The following is a 17,049-nucleotide window of genomic DNA, read 5'->3' as shown; positions in this document are numbered from 1 at the left end:
TGTGGTGTGGTCCGGGTTTTGGGGCCGGAACGCATGATATGAGGTAAAACCTAATAGTGCCGGGGTGCTCTCAGCAGCCTTGAACCAGGTTTCAGTTACAGCACAGACATCGATGTTCTCCATACTGAGAAGGGCCTCGAGTGCGTGCATTTTGAGATTTAGACTTCTGGCATTGAGCAGCATTACCCTCAGTTTCTTCCCATTTTTGTTTTCTAGGGTGGTAGGTTTAGAATTTGAGCCTTGCCTAAAGTAACTGAATAATAATCCTAGGCCTCCTAAGTTACCTAGTTAATGCTTAACTGCTGTAGGAGGTAAACAAATTAAGAATGAAAAAATTAAAAAATAAACATAGACTGCCTTGCTGCCTGAGAATGCTCCAGTGAAGTAAAGGTAAAATTATTAAAATGGCAGTGACAAGCTGTGTCTCTTGTTCGTCAAGAAACAAGCAGTGTGCAAATTTATACTGCAAAGTCTTTTAGGCACATAATAAAATTAAATGCCCCTCAGATCAGATTTCTGGCAAGTAAATACAAGCTAGGCCTCATTTGTTGTTTGGTCAAAGCCTAGATACTGCAGGAGGTAAAGAAACTGGGAAAGAAAATATAATGAATAAACATACTTGTACTTTGCTACTGAGGAACACACCAGCAGACGATGGGGGTGATGGTGGTATAGGAGATTCATCTAGAAGAATCTACATGCTACAATGGAATCACTGTGTATTGTGAATACTATGATATACAGTACCTAGATAATGGGATTAGAAACATGCTGTGTAATGAACCCTGTTCCCATTGCCTATGTGTGGCAAAGTCTGAGTTAGTCCCAGCAGTGGTATAATGCCCATTGATAGGCAAATGTGCCCTATTGCCCCACCTGAATATCAGAACTGGAGCTACAGGCATTTAGGCTGCATCTAGTTCCTGTCCACACTTGCAGGCTGGCAATCCTAAAACTGTCTGACATAAATGTACCAGTCATGAATGCATTGTTATAGGTCAAATTACAGTGACTATCTGGAGGAGCTGGGGAGATAGCGGGCAAATCACATATAGAGCACATTGGCAAGATGAATTCCCCGATGGGCACTGGAGAGATAGAGGTAATGCTGCCTCGGGCTGGGAGGGGGCATTCTGCTGACATCAAGCCCATTGTGGAAGTGCAAGACCAGGCAGCTCTGGCACCTGTTGTAAATCCCTTCTGGTGGGTGTTACCTACATGGGTGAGGGGTGGGGTATTAAAGAAAAATACATATAGGGATAGGTCAGGAGAGTAACTGCAGGTTTGTTAGACCTGGCAAATGAGGAAGGGTCCTAGGGAAAGCTGATGGTTAGCTGCAGGAAGTGACAAACACCCCCCCCCCAAAAAAAAAAATAATAAAGCACAATTTTTCCAGACTACATTTTTTAGTTTTTTCAGAAAAAAAAAAAACAATAAACCAAATTCTGGAGCTTCCTCTTGAGAAGTCATCAGTAAAGCTGTGTCCTTCATACACAAGTTAGCAAACACTCCAGGGTACTTACTGGCAAGTATATATTACAGGAGATCATGGTTCATAGGAAGTATGTGATTAATAAGGTATAAAAGAGAAAACAAAGCTCATTTACTTTATATACATATATATATATATATATATATATATATATATATATATATATATATATATATATATATATATATATATATATATATATATATGTACACAAAACTATCGTTTAACTCATTTCACACCAGGTTTGTATAGGGGTTGTCCATACACCTGAAAAGTAGAATAAGAACACTGAAGGGCAATGGAGCACTGAGTTCATGTGCTGGACTGAGTCCTGCAACTGGGCATTATCTTACTGATACTGCATTGTCTGCCAGCTAGCTTTTGGGTGTCTTGGCTGTCTCCAGCATATGCTGCATGCTCTTTTTTTAGAGCAGCTTTTGTTAAATACTGTCATGCACTGGTAATATGTTACATTATTTATTATTTATTTATTGGATAAACAGATTGGTCTATTGACCCTTTTCAGTTATGAACCTAACCCAGAGGACAATATACAGTAAATAGCAAGGTACAATTAAAGATGGGAAAAAGACATACAAAAGTTCTAAGATGTATTTGTAGTTAGATGGAACACAGTAGTAGTGCAGTCATATGATTATACATATAATATGTTTGCAAGTAACATTTGTAGATGGTTGGAATACAACCACAGTGCAGTTAACATTGAATATTTTGGAATGACTATACTTATACATAGTATTGTGGACAGTGATCAAAGAGTGTGATCCATTGTACCTTCTGTAAACCCCACTCATTTGCTTTGTACTGTTGGGGGGGATTATGATAGGGATTGGTGCAGGGTGTACCTCATAGATGAGGCCTTATGACATATTATCAAGATCTTTTCAAATGTAACTCTCTCTACTGCTGTTATGATACTAATCTTTCAGTTCTTTTGTATTAATTTTGTTTGACTTGTTAAAAAAAGTATATATATGGGGTAACTTCAGTTCACCGAATGTCCACTTCCCCGACAAGCAGTTCACCGACACTTCAGATCACCAACATCCGGAAAGCCGACATTTCCCACGCGTTAAGTAACCATTTGGCCATCTACTTGAACTTTGCCCCTTACCCCCACAGTAGTGCTTTCTCGGAGTTGATATATTTAGTAAGGGGGGGGGTGTGGGGGTGGGCGTAGCATTGGTGGGTTTGTTTTCTTCAGGTAGTTCCTTCCGTTGGGATGGTCATGTGTTTATTTACCTCGCAGGAAACGTCGGCTTTGCGAATGTCGGTGATCTGAAGTGTCAGTGAACTGCGTGTCGGGGAAGTGGACATTTGGTGAACTGAAGATAACCCATATATATATATATATATATATATATATATATATATATATATATATATATATATATATATATATTGACTTCATCAACAAACCGAACAGAAATAGTTTAAGAACTCTAATGGTTGGTCATGGTCATACAAATATAGTATCTATGAAACCATGCAGATTTTTTTCCAAATAGAACTTATGTGATATGGTCATAATGACTGCAGAGAACAAAAGTTCATGCACTTCTGGTCTCATGTACCAGCTTTGTTTAAAACTTTTTCTTTCAAGTTAGTATTTTTACAAATGTCAGAAGCAGATGCTCCTGTTTGGGTTATTCCTGGTTTGGTTACCAGAATGTACATCTTTATTCCAACTGCACATAACATTGTCTTGTTATTATTAAATCAGGCAGGTAATTTCACCTTCAACCGGGCAAAATTGCTGAATGTGGGATTTAAAGAAGCCATGAATGAGGAAAATTGGGACTGTTTATACTTTCATGATGTGGACCTACTTCCAGAGGATGACCGAAACACCTACACCTGTGAATCAAATCCAAAGCATGCTTCTGTTGCCATGAACAAGTTCCTTTATAGGTACATTGTACTATAACATAGATAGAGTATTATGTTTCTTAAAGGATATGTTATTATTCAAAAACATATTTTCCTTTTATGCAGATATTCATTTTTATGATATGGTCAGTGATGTTGCCATCCTTAACATGTGCAAGATTATTAAATCAGATATGTTAACTATAGAAAATATGAATATGTCACAATCCAAAACAAAGCTACCAGCTGTGTTTGATTTCATAGAATGTGCTTGATTTTGCTTCATATATGTTTGTGCTCCTCATAAAAAATGTGGTTTTCTGGTCAGTGAGGTTTACAGACAAGAGAAATCTTGATGAGTGGATGGGAAATAGAAAATTCACCCCGGGGATCACTCCAGTGACTCTACTCGACAGAGGCACTGGGAACTAATGTCAGGTGGCACGATACCAGGTTAATCCTATGGGCTAAGCTTATAAAGGCTCCAGGGCCATTAGCCTAGTACGTACCTATGACACTATAAACAATGGCAGGTTTTTGAATTTCAGTCTTCAGACCATCTATGTTAATATAAAAGTGGTTATTGTAGTAACTTTCTAAGTATGTAAGGAGAGTATTTAAAATCTATCGCTGATATTTTTGTCCCTCATTATTTTTTGACTTTGACTATAATTCTTGAGCTAAGATGCTGAGAGCCATGATCTCGAAACAGATCAAGGGTCTATAAACAATGGGACAGTTGTGCAAGTGCATTTCTGTGAAGGAAATATTGTGAAACAGAAGTTTCACAGAGATGTCAGACTTTATTTTGTGGGTGGTAAGCCTCTGTTTTTACCCTGAACTATGGAGTTTGGCGTTATGTAGCCTATTACTTAATATACCTAATTCTAATATCATACTGAACCTTGAGGGTAAGAGGATTCCTCCCGTGCTATGCATCCTTGCTACACAAATATAGGGTTTTCACACTTGTCTATCAAACAGCTATCCTCGTGCAGCTCTTAGTCGATCTGTTAATGTGCTATTCCACCTCTGGCTGAAAACACACAGCACATTTGCTGCCTTTTTGTTTTATGAAACATTTATTGACACAGCTGTATCAACGTAAATAGTGTGACTGTTGCAATAGACAGCATAGATTATAGCAATTGACACCTCCATTCATACATATGCTCAATCCACTTACATATGATGAAAGATATAGAAAATACTGGAATGAAATTATTGCCATTTGTGTCTTCTTCATGTATGAATCTTTGAAGAATAAGTAAGAAAAGGAGTCCAAAAATCTATAGGCAACATTTTCCAACATTTGAAAATTCAAGTAATGAATGTGGCTACTGCAGTTCTAATCCAGACTTAAAATGTCATAGACAATAGTAATTAATATCATTAATTCCAAACAGTTAATATACTACATCACCTGGGGGAGCATGACATGTATGACCCACTTAATTTTCTGTATTAGACACTGCTATAACCTCTGTACTTCACAGCAACGCCAAGTCATGTGACCATAGTAGATTCGTTCCATCCCACATTGCCAACAGGCATCAATTAACACATAAGTTCTTGATGTACATCCACTTCCAAATATATAATGGTTTCATAAAAAGTATACCTCCTTAGTGGTGATATATATTTATTGTTATACTATGTCAAATCCTACCCCAAATATTTTCTTAAATTTCTACCTCAAGATATTTTTGCCATATATTACGTTAGGTTCCAGTTCATCTTAGCTTTGATTCACTAGTATTGGATGAGTATCTGGCAGTTAGTACAGAGCACTAAAGCTCTGAGCTGGTTATGAGCTGCCTTCTGTGCCCTTCCACCTTCATTTGATTACTGAGTGAGTGTGAGAAAGTCACTTAAGCAGACAGTACTCCTAAGTTGCCCCTGAAAGGGGCTATTATGCCTTGTAGGCTTACCTAGTGAACACATCGGTAAAATAAAATATGCACGAGTCAAATGCCAAGAGGAAAAATCACCCTCTATGTACCTAAATGTCACCTCTGTCAGCTGTGCAGTCCAGATATCACCACTACAGTTGATCTTTAAATGTGGTAACACACCCACTAACTAAAAATATTACCACCATTTAATGCCCCATTCTGCCATAAACACAAGGTCCTGTGAAAGATTTCATCTTGCTTTCCATACTGTTCAAACATCTGAAACACAACAAATAGCTTTAGATACCCAGCCCAACCCACAAACAGATCTGTTCTGAATTTTGACTCCTTCAGTGGCCGATACTCTTGTAAACACACACAACTGCATTCTTTTGTCCTTAATCATAACTGCCATTCAAACCATCTCTGCAAGATCCCATACTATGAATGAGAGGGTAGCTAACTCCCATCAATTGTGTTGCAGCATTATTGCCATTTCTAAATTGAACCAAATTGGTTTCTTCTTGTCTCTAGCTCTCAGATATTGCCATCCAACATCTACCATTTTATACTGATAAAAACTAGGAAGGCCCAAGCCTCCTAGGGCAACAAGCACAAGCAAGTTAACTTTATTTATTCTGGGTTTACTAGGAGGGCCAAGTTTTGCTCTCTATATAATTATACTGGAAAAACTTTTTAGTAAAAGATTGTAACTACTTCTAGGAACAGTGTTTAAGTAGTCTCCAAGCCATGATTTGAAAGAAAGTTTTTTAATTAAAATGAAATAATTTAAATGCAAATGGTCCATTGACATCAGTGTACTACCATGATGTATAGCAAACATGCATAAACTTGTGTTCATGATTTGCTACAGTCCTGCAGCATCATTAAACAGTTATATACTGTTCTGAGAAAATGTTAAGTTCTAGTGCTTTCTTAAGACTAGTGCTTTCTTAAAACTGAAGCTATGTGAATGGAACAGGCATAAAGTTTGTCTTGTTCTTCCATGCTCCACATTATACCTCTATACTCTTTGGAGTCAATTAATGTCCAACTCTGTTCTCATGGGAACTCTGTATATGCAGCAAGACTCTATTAAATACAGAATAAGTGTATCTTCTCTGTTGCTTTTCAATGTTCCTCTTATTGTTAGATGCCCTTTCCTACTTCTGTAATAATTTTCTTGTGACTTGCTGAAGTAGCTCTAAATCTGCCGTATATATTCTTCTATGTGACCATTTTGTGGGAGCTTTTCCTTCTGCCTTTTTTTCTTTGACCTTTATTGTCCCTAGATCTCTACTCAGCTATATGATGTCTTCTGCCTGGTAAATAACCAAGACATAGACTTCCCACATTTTTCTTGTAACCCTTTCCAAAGGGCATATCATGTACTATAACATCTTTGGCACATGGTCTTTCACTTTCTCCTCCTTGGGTATCTGGATCCATTTCATCCTTATCCTACTGTATATTTCTATTTCTTCCTTTAATGTTGTGGGCGTAGAAATAATAATAAATAGTAAGATAAAGATGAAGAGGCTCCAGAACTAGAAGCCTTACAGAGTTCACTGAATGTTCATCTCTCCATTTAATTTCTCCAAGTCTTTTAGGTTTTTAATACCATGACGGGAATGGACCCCATTCCTAAGTCAAAGTACGATTAAAGTTCATGAAATTAGTATTGTTTCACTCTTTGATGTTAGACAAAAGTGCTTTCCACAGCACCTGCAATGTGCCCAGTAATGACTCCTTCTGCAGTTCGTATGGTGTTACATGAATTGGTAACATATCTAAATACAATTGTAAATTCTTTTTTATAAGACCAGTTGCTCCTGCTACTATTGGAACTGTCTGGGTATCTTTCTTCCACATGGCTCTTGTTTCTGCTTGCAGATTGAGGTATTTTATGACTTTGTGTCTCTCTCTGTACGCAAGACACTGTAGTCACTAGGTGTGGTGATTTCAGTGATCAATGCTACTTTTGTCTTCTTTTCTTGGACCACTATATCCGATTTTCTAGCATCTATCTTTTGGACTATTGGTATTGGGTGATCCCATGTGATGTAAACTTCATCATTTTCTATGATTCTCTGTGGCTCATGTTTCCAATGTTTTTCAGCCACTTCGATGCCATAATGTTTCCACAATCTCCAGTGTAACAATCTCGCCACATTATTATGCCTTTCAGTATACAGTCCCTCTGCCATTAGTGAGTCACAACCAGCAATAAGGTGTGTGACTGTTTCCAATTTGGTTCCACAAAACCTACATATGTCTGTTTCTCCCACATGTTCAATGGACTTAGTAAACCAGTGTGTACATAGCCCACTATCTTGGGATGCCAATATTAACCTTTCATTTCTTGATGTAAATTCACCTCTCCTTAACCATTCCTGCATTTGTTCTTGATCAACATGAGGCTCTTCCAGAAGTTTTCTATACTTGCAACTATATTTATGTGTTTTCCAAAATTCTTGCCTTCTCATCTGGTCCTTCACCTTATATTCTTTCTTTTGTTTTTTAGCACATTCAGTTGCTGCCTGGTTTTTATCTACTTCTGGTTTGATTTCCATTCCTGCTTGATGCTGATATGCTTCTGCTGAATTAAGCACAGATGTCATCTTAGATTTATTCTCCTCATGTTTCAGAACTTTCACCACATTTGAATCTTGTGAGGTTAGTAGATATGTGTGGAGTCCCACGATTGCAGATCTATACATGTAATCAGTTCAAGGAGGCCCATCCCTCCTTCAGAACGGGGAATATATAATCTTGGCATACACTGATTTTTATAAATCATTTGGTGAGCATGAAGCATCCTTCTTGTTTTGATATCCAATCTATCCAACACTTTTTGGGGCCAGTCAATCACTCCAAAACTATAAGTTAGGACAGGAAGAGCAAATTAATTTATAGCTTCGATCTTATTCCTAGGTGTCAATGCTGTTTTCATGATTAATTTAAGTCTTCTAAAGTACTCCTAACTAAGCTTTATTTGCATTTGTTCATGTTTTATTGCTGATCCTTCATCAATTCCCAAGTATGTATACACCCCCTCTTGCTCAAGTTCTTTTATATCACATTCTTGTCCCAAACTGATGTTTTCCTGGTGCTGCAATTTTCCTTTTTTAAAGGTTGCTTTTGCACATTTATTAAGACCAAATGACATTCCAATAACATCTGAACAAGTTTTGACAACCTGCAGCTGTGCTTTCAGTTCCTCATTTGATGAGCTATACAGTTTTAAATCATTGACAAAGAGAAGATGAGAAGTCATTAGACTTTGTTGTTTTCTAGAAGCCAAATTATAGCTATGGTCTAAGCTGTTAAGTAAGCAGCTTAATAGATTAATCTTCTTCTTCTTCTTCTTTCAGCTGCTCCCATTAGGGGTCGCCACAGCGGATCAACTGTTTCCATTTCTTCCTGTCCTCTGCATCTTGCTCTGTCACACCAACCACCTGCATGTCCTCTCTCATCACATCCACAAACCTTATCTTAGGCCTTCCTCTTTTCCTGTTACCTGGCAGCTTCATCCTTAGCATCTTTTTCCCAATATACTCTGCATCCCTCCTCAGCACATGTTCAAACCAACATAATCTTGCCTCTCTGGCTTTGTCTCCAAACCTTCCAGCCAGGGCTGACCCTCTAATATACTTATTCCTAATCCTGTCCATCCTCGTCATGCCCAGTGCAAATCTTAACATCTTCAACTCTGCCATGTCAAGCTCTGACTCCTGCCTTTTTGTCAATGCCACTGTCTCCAACACATATAACATAGCTGGTCTCACTACCCACTTGCATACCTTCCCTTTCACTCTTACTGGTACTCGTCTGTCACAAATCACTCCTGACACTCTTCTCCACCCACTCCATCCTGCCTGTACTCTCTTCTTCACTTCTCTTCCACACTCACCATTACTCTGAACTGTTGATCCCAAGTATTTAAACTCATCCACCTTTGCCACCTCTACTCCCTGCATCCTTACCATTCCTCTATCCTCCCTCTCATTCACAGACATATAGTCCTATTGACCTTCATTCCTCTTCTCTCTAGAGCATATCTCCACCTCTCCAGGATCTCCTCCACCTGTTCCCTTCTCTCACTACAGATCACAATGTCATCTGCAAACATCATAGTCCACGGGGACTCCTGTCTGATCTCGTCTGTCAACCTGTCCATCACCATTGCAAATAGCAACAATGACAGGGAGTCACCCTGGAATATCCCCCTTTGGATTTTTATCCCTGGGCTAATAATCTGTTCATTATCATAGCTCAATTTCAAAGTTGTCTGCCACTGTTTCATGGTCACTGTTCCATGCCATACTTAGATTCTTCCTTCTCCACTATAAATTTATTTAACAACAAATGATCCTTTGCTCCATATGACTTTTTTTATTGCCCTTTTGTTCTACTGCCATAGTTGAGTTTTCTTCTAAATGACTGTAAACTCTGTCGGTGTCAATCCCCGTGTATAGTTTATACGTTGTCGGAAGACAAGGTATTGGTCTATAATTTTTAGGGTAGCTTGCAGGTTCACATAAGAGCATTGTTTTTCCTGTTGTTAACCAGTGTGGTGTCTGTTCGGGGTGTGCATATAAATAGTTCTTACTCATGGCTAGATCCTCGTGTAAAGAAGTTAATACCTTAAGCCAAAAGTTAGGCAATGCATCTGTGCCTGGGATTTTTCCAATTAGAGGCTTTTCTCAACTTTGTTTCAATCTCTCTAGCTGTTATTTCATTCCATTTCATATCCTGTACCTTTAAACTTCTTATTCTTTCTTTTACTTCTTCTATCCATTTAGCATCTTTGTTATGTTCCACAGGATCTTCATAGATACTTCTCCAAAATGTATCTACTTCCTCTTTTTTCGGCAGTCTATCAATTCCTTTTACCTTATTTCCCAATTCTCTATAAAACCTTTTTGGTTTATCAGTAAATTGCTTAATTTGTGCTTTTCCCTTATATTTATCTTCGTATCTTCTGATTCTTTCCGCCTGTTTTGAAATTTTTAGTTTGTTATCTCCAATAGTGCATAATAGATCCTGGTCTGTTTTAATACTGCACACTGCTTTTATCACATCTATCTTTCTTAATATTTTTGTTGATCTGTTCCCTCTTCTATAATCTTCTAACAATGACACTTCTTGTCTTAGCTGCTTTATAGTTTTCTCTATTCAATATTTCCATGATGGTATTCACTTTCGTCCCCCTTTTCATCTCTCCATACTGTCTGTCAGACCATGTCCCCCAAGCCACATCCAAAGTTGACAGCGCATACTGAGTGGCATTAGTATAGTCAGGCAGTCTGACAGTGATGAACAAGAAATGACAAATATCAAATAAAATGAGTAACCCAAATAATGCAGGCAGAAAGACATGAATCACTAAAGGATGAGCGAACTTTATTAAACTGTAAAACACTATAAAAACACAAAGCGCTTATGAGATGAGATGGTTGTATAGAAAATTTTGGTTTTGAGAGTTTGCTGTTTACAAATATTTGAATTAGGAACTCAAAGGTTACACACAAATATATATATATATATATATACATACATATATATGTGTGTGTGTGTGTGTGTGTGTGTGTGTGTGTGTGTGTGTGTGTGTGTGTGTGTGTGTGTAAATAAATGTTACCCTACTGGTAGATGAAGCTTGAACTCACGAGCATTGACTGTCTGAGCTTCAACTAGCAGATAATTACATTTCCTCCATAGGAAATTGCTTTCTGTGAGTTGTGCTAGAACTGATTCCATTTTTGGAGGAATTTCCCCCTTTTTTGAGAAAGTATGACTTCGAAGTCGGTGTCTATATGTTGGGAGGGTGGGACTGCAGGGGTGCTTGCCTACCCTGCAAAAACATTTAAGAAAGTATTTTTTGGCAAGATGTTTTCAGTGAATGCAGTTCAGGGATTCCAATCATTGACATATTCACTTTCATCCACTCATAGTAGAAGCATTTATCTTTCTGTCTCTCTCTCTCTCTCTCTGTATATATATATATATATATATATATATATATATATATATATATATATATATATATATATATATATATATATATATATATATATATATATAATATATATATATATATATATATATATATATATATATATATATACATATTGATAGCTAGATAGACAGGTGTGTGAGTGTGTGTGTGTGTGTGTGTGTGTGTGTGTGTGTGTGTGTGTGTGTGTGTGTGTGTGTGTGTGTGTACATACATACATATATATATATATATATATATATATATATAGAGAGAGAGAGAGAGAGAGAGAGACAGAGAGAGACAGAGAGAGAGAAGGAGAGAGAGAGAGAGATATGAATGCAGGTAAAATACTCACTTCACAAATTGCTGAATGCAAAACATTGACAAAAACCCATGGAAACACTTTTTCACTACTGAAATCCCCCTGAATATGAAAATACCAAAATCTACAAATGAGCACATATCATACAGTATACTGATCACAAATGAAAATCAGACACTTCCCCTTTGTGACCAGTCATGAAAGAGCATAAAAAATAAAATAAAAGGCAAACTTTAAACAGTGATAGTGTTAGTGAAAGGGTCGTTCAGAAGGTATTGTGTGGGTTTGAGTTTTAGGTGCAGAGACAGCATTAGGGTTATGGTTAGCACACATTAGTAAGGATGGACAGGTGGGCTTGTCCAGCAGTGAAAATATAGAGGATTCTTAGTTTTGTTTAGTAGTGTTGCACACAGACTAGTGAGTATGAACCACTAACAAGCTGTAGTCCAGTGTTTATAACTGCCGAAGTCTACACTTGCATTCTTTGTGACAAAGCAAGTCATTTAATTGTCCATTGTTCCTAGGTTGATGCTGAAAAATGTTCTTGTGCTTATGGGGTTTCCCTGGTTAAGTATATAAAATAATTAAAAAAATGTGAAAATTAGCAACCATGGATTTGATTATTTTTTTTCTTACTTAAGGTGATTAGCACTGATTGGCATTGAACCATCTGATATTTGTGACTTGCTTGTTTCTCTTGGTAAAATGACTATTTAAGCCCAAGATATTTTTGAAACATTTATGAAAAGTATTTTAGGGTGAGACTAACATTTTGGTTTATGGAAGAAAATGGATTTCCATGCTGGGTAAAGAGTTTTTGATCAAGGACTATATTGTCAAATTTTCCTGGAAAATATCACAAAACTGGGGATTAAGGCTATATGAATGCTGGAAAACATGGGATGTTGTGGAATATGGCATTTTATACCAGAATACTTATCCACTCTAACTTACATTTCTTATTATATTTATTGCTTAGAAAGTTGTCTGTTTGCATTATTCAATGTTCTGTGCTTAGAGTTTGTTTTTATTTTGTTTATATACAGGTTTACTGAAAAATTGCTATCCTAGTGGGACTGACCCAGTCAACAAAGAATAAATAAAAAAATACAGCAAGTGCTATCCATGTAACCATATGCCAATGTTTATGTTTTTATGCAGGAAAAACAGGAAATCCTCTATAATGTTGCACTTGTTAGCGCCTTCAGAGGTGCAGCTGATTCAACTAACACCCTGTGCAGTCCCACAGATTAGCACCCTACCCACTCAGCTCTTCAAATAAAGAGTGAAAAAAGTGCACTGCCCAATGCATGCACCCCCCCCCCCCGGCTCTTCAAGTGAAAGCCAAAAAAAAAAGATCTGCTCCATTACTTCTACTGACTCACCAATCAGTGAGAGTAGCTTGGTACATGACCCTTCCCTCCTGCCCAGGCTCTTCATTTGAAAGCAAAAAGAATTGCCACCAGCTAACCAGGTCCTGTTTTAGTGTTCCACCCCCACAAAAAGTCTACAAGCTAATCATGTCCAATTTCTGTTCACTGTCCCAACCCGCCTTTCTCACATTTTACTGGATGGAATAAAAAAAGAAATATTCTTTTTTCTTTTAAATTGCAGCAAACTGCTTGCTATAGATGTGGCAAGTACTTGCTACAGTTTATATCATGCACAGAGCTCTACAAATTTCATATGTTATTAAAAAAAAAAAAAAAAACATTGTTTTTCTTTTAAACTGTAGTAAACTGCTTACTAGTTGCTACATTTTATAAACAGTGTGGAGCAGTACAGCACTCAGATTTTAGTGAACAAAAAAGGAAGTAAATATTTTTTTTCATTTAAACTATAGTAAACTGCTTGCTACATCTGTAGCTAGCAGTTGCTATAGTTTATATCCAGTATGCAGAGCTACAGTGGTCAGATTTTAGTTAAAAAGAAACAGAAAAAAAAAATCAGTTTTTCTTTTACAGTGTAGCAAACTGTTGCTACAAATGTACCAAGCAATTGCTACAGTTTAGGCCACACTGGCAGCATTACAGCACTCAGGATCGACTGCAAATGCAATACTGGCTATTAAAAGTTGATATGCACTAAAAGCGATAAGGATTGCTCTTGGATGGCTGAACGCACCCCCTAACACATTGTGCCTAGGGTGGTTACCCCTTCACCCCACTCTAGCTATGTTACTGAGTACCATAATGATTAAATAGTCATGGCTCCACAAAAATAAATAAAATAACATAACATAAAATAAAAGAAAAGGGCTAAATTTAAAGAATGTAAATGTGATTCCAATGGTTAAAAAGACATCAGTTGATGAGTCTGAAAATCATCAATTATTGCATTTATTTGTTCCAAATGACTGAAACCATGAAAAGATTCCAAGAAGAAAAACTGTGACAGGATCCAATATTGAATAAAAACCACTGTTTATTGTCCAATATAACAAGATGTTGAGCGCTTTCACCTACAATACGTAGGTTTGAATTATACTATTTTGTATTTAGAATATATCATTATTTCTGTATTCACAAGAAAGAATTTTGATATCAATAGGACTATTTCTTTTTAACATTTTGATTGTTAAAAAAGTAATAGGTTTGGTTAAGTGGTTAATTGGCATTATGGGCGGGAAATTAAGGTATAAAAGTGTGTTTAATTGATTTCTACTTGTTCTGATGAAACCTACGTATTGTAGGTGAAAGCGCTCAACATCTTGTTATATTGGACAATAAACAGTGGTTTTTATTCAATATTGGATCCTGTCACAGTTTTGGAATCTTTTCGTGGTTTCAGTCATTTGGATAGTGTTTGGATTCCTGGAGGTGTTTGCTTGTGGTTGCATTTATTTGTTGTTATTACTTAAGACTTTTCTGCACAGTTTTCCACTTCATATGCTATTGTTTTTAAGAATAACCTATGTTTGGTTGGTTTTATAACAAAATTAATATGACAGTCTGGAACTCTGTGGATTAATCCAGAATAATTTAACAAAATAAAGAAGAATGCTAGATACATTAAATTACCCTTAAAAAGAAAACTTCATAATTTCATTACCATATTTCTTGAAGTGTGACCCAATATACGTGTTCTAAAGGTCTGCCCTAAGACTTTACATTTCCCTTTCTACAGACTACATGCCTATAGTATGCTATTAGAGTTGATGTTGGGAATCTTTAGTGAACTATACAAATGTTATGCCTACAATAATATACTCTGTTAGATAAGTAAAGGTTGCATCAAAGTTCTATGAATAATATATATTTCTTCCTTGCTCTTACTACCCTTTGTTTCTGTATTGCAGGTTACCCTACTTAGACTACTTTGGAGGTGTTTCAGCACTAACTCCAGAACAGTATATGAAAATGAATGGATTCCCTAATAATTACTGGGGCTGGGGAGGAGAGGATGATGACATATCTAAAAGGTAAAGTCTTGTTCACTTTTTCTTTTATTCCTCTCACTTCTTCTGTTGACTCCAGTCACAGCATTGTTTAAATATTGGCATATGCAAGTGACTAAAGTGTATGTTGACAAAGAAGTCTTTAAAGGATTACTTAAATGCCCTTCTTAGCATGCCTGTGTGTTTACACTGGTTAATATCATGAGTATGTGTACTAAAAGTTTGAATTCCACTTGAATTTGGAAAAGGAACAGATCAAAATTTAATCTCACTTTCCATATAAGATACAAACTATGCAAACTCCATACCAACCAAGCAGCATGATTTCAGCTCTTGCATCTTAATTAATATAATCAGCTATTATACTGGCAATTTCCTTGGTGAAAGGGGAATTCTTTATGATTAAAAAAAATTCTGATGCATTTTTATACCCAGTGATGCTCAAAGAAGGCCACTTTAACATTCTCACAACTGTTGATTTTAATGTGATACATATAGCTGCAAAGTTCACACACAGTATCCCTTGTAATTGCAGGCTGAGTTTTAAAATCAGCAAGGCTAGCACTGCAGTGAATTACTTGTAAGATACACATTTTTATACAGTAGTTATGACCTCTCTATCAAAGCCAATAAATATTAAATATAGCATCATAAGGCTTGGCAAAAAGAACATGCATTTTAATTAGAAAATAAATAGACATAACATAAAAAAATGACATCGTCATCCAGGGTCAATGGCAAAAGAACAATTTAGGCTTTGACCTGTATGCATCTATTAAAGTCAAGAAAGTAATTTGTGCAGCTTGTCTCATCACTCAGGAAGATCATTGTTCCAATTTATATTTCAATGATTTATTCCATTAGTGCATAAACTACTGTACTTTGTAACTTTAGAACAACCTACCTGAAAAAAAAATTTAAAAGGTATGATTCATTACAATAAAAAGCATATCTATAGAAACATTGAAGTACTCTGAAAAGCTTTAGAAACTACTAGTATATGCTGTTTCTTACTGGTTACTTAGAAGTTACCTCTGTCTGGTCTATAAGGTAATGTCTGATCCACTGCTTTTTGAAAGTCTATACTCAAAACATGCCTCAGGGAAGGCAGCATCATATTCAGATACGTAATACTAAAAATAAATAGTAATAACACAAAAACAGTATGAGAGATTCATTACATGATGCCTTCCATAGTTATGTACTAAGCTTCCCCTTATTATCGGAAGAAATCGGTCATTAGCTTTATTCAAAAACATACATGTGTGTGTGTGTGTGTGTGTGTGTGTGTGTGTGTGTGTGTGTGTGTGTGTGTAAATGTGTGTGTGTGTGTGTGTGGGTGTGTGTGTGTGCATGCACGTGTGTGTGCGTGTGTGTGCGGGCTTGTGTGTGTGTGTGTGTGTGTGTGTGTGTGTGTGTGTCTGTGTGTGTTGTATGTATAGCTCTGTATTATAGCTTATATTATACAATGACCGGCAATTAACATTCAAAAATGAGCATGCTGTGGGGGGGTCAGAGCCTAGATGGCCAACTGAGAGCAGTGAATTTTGAGAGCTCCATAAACTATTATAATAATATAGGAAATGTTATTATTTTCAAGTTTAAAACATCAGAAATCTATAGATAAGCTACTAAATTACATAAATATCAATTTTGGTGGAGACATACAAAAATTCAAGTAATTTGGAGATATATTGAGTCACTGAATATGAACAACTCAAGGAATTCTCATCCAGATGCTGCGTTGAAAAAAGAACTGCAATTGATGACATCTACCTTAAAATAACTATATTTGAAGATAGATGGCTTTAAAATTGACTTAGAAAACCTCAAATTAAATTCTCAAAAACAGACTGATACTCTTAAGGAACTATTACAGCAACACCATACAAAAATAACAAATATAGAGACTTCTCTAAATGACATTGAAGGAAGACTCAAAGAGGAAGAATTCCAAAAAAGAATTTCTGGTTAAACAGAAAACATGGCTGCTTAACAAAATAGATGACTTAGAAAACAGGGAAAGGAGAAACAACATAAGGATCTTTGGTCTGC

At 36.5% G+C, this 17,049-nt stretch overlaps 1 protein-coding gene across 1 annotated transcript in view; it reads left to right on the top strand.

Moving 5' to 3' along the window:
• LOC122809178 (beta-1,4-galactosyltransferase 3-like) overlaps positions 1-17,049 on the top strand; it is a 267,951-nt gene that overhangs the window by 86,616 nt on the left and 164,286 nt on the right. Inside the window, exons 4-5 of the mRNA XM_044080478.1 lie at positions 3,237-3,424; positions 14,896-15,018. Of these exons, the coding sequence (XP_043936413.1) occupies positions 3,237-3,424; positions 14,896-15,018 (311 nt within the window). The remainder of the gene's footprint in view (positions 1-3,236; positions 3,425-14,895; positions 15,019-17,049) is intronic.

The sequence above is a fragment of the Protopterus annectens genome, chromosome 8.part0 (genome assembly GCF_019279795.1).
Source record: "Protopterus annectens isolate FY-2018-M chromosome 8.part0, PAN1.0, whole genome shotgun sequence".
Taxonomy (NCBI): domain Eukaryota; kingdom Metazoa; phylum Chordata; order Ceratodontiformes; family Protopteridae; genus Protopterus; species Protopterus annectens.
This window is presented reverse-complemented; position numbering and strand designations above follow the sequence as displayed.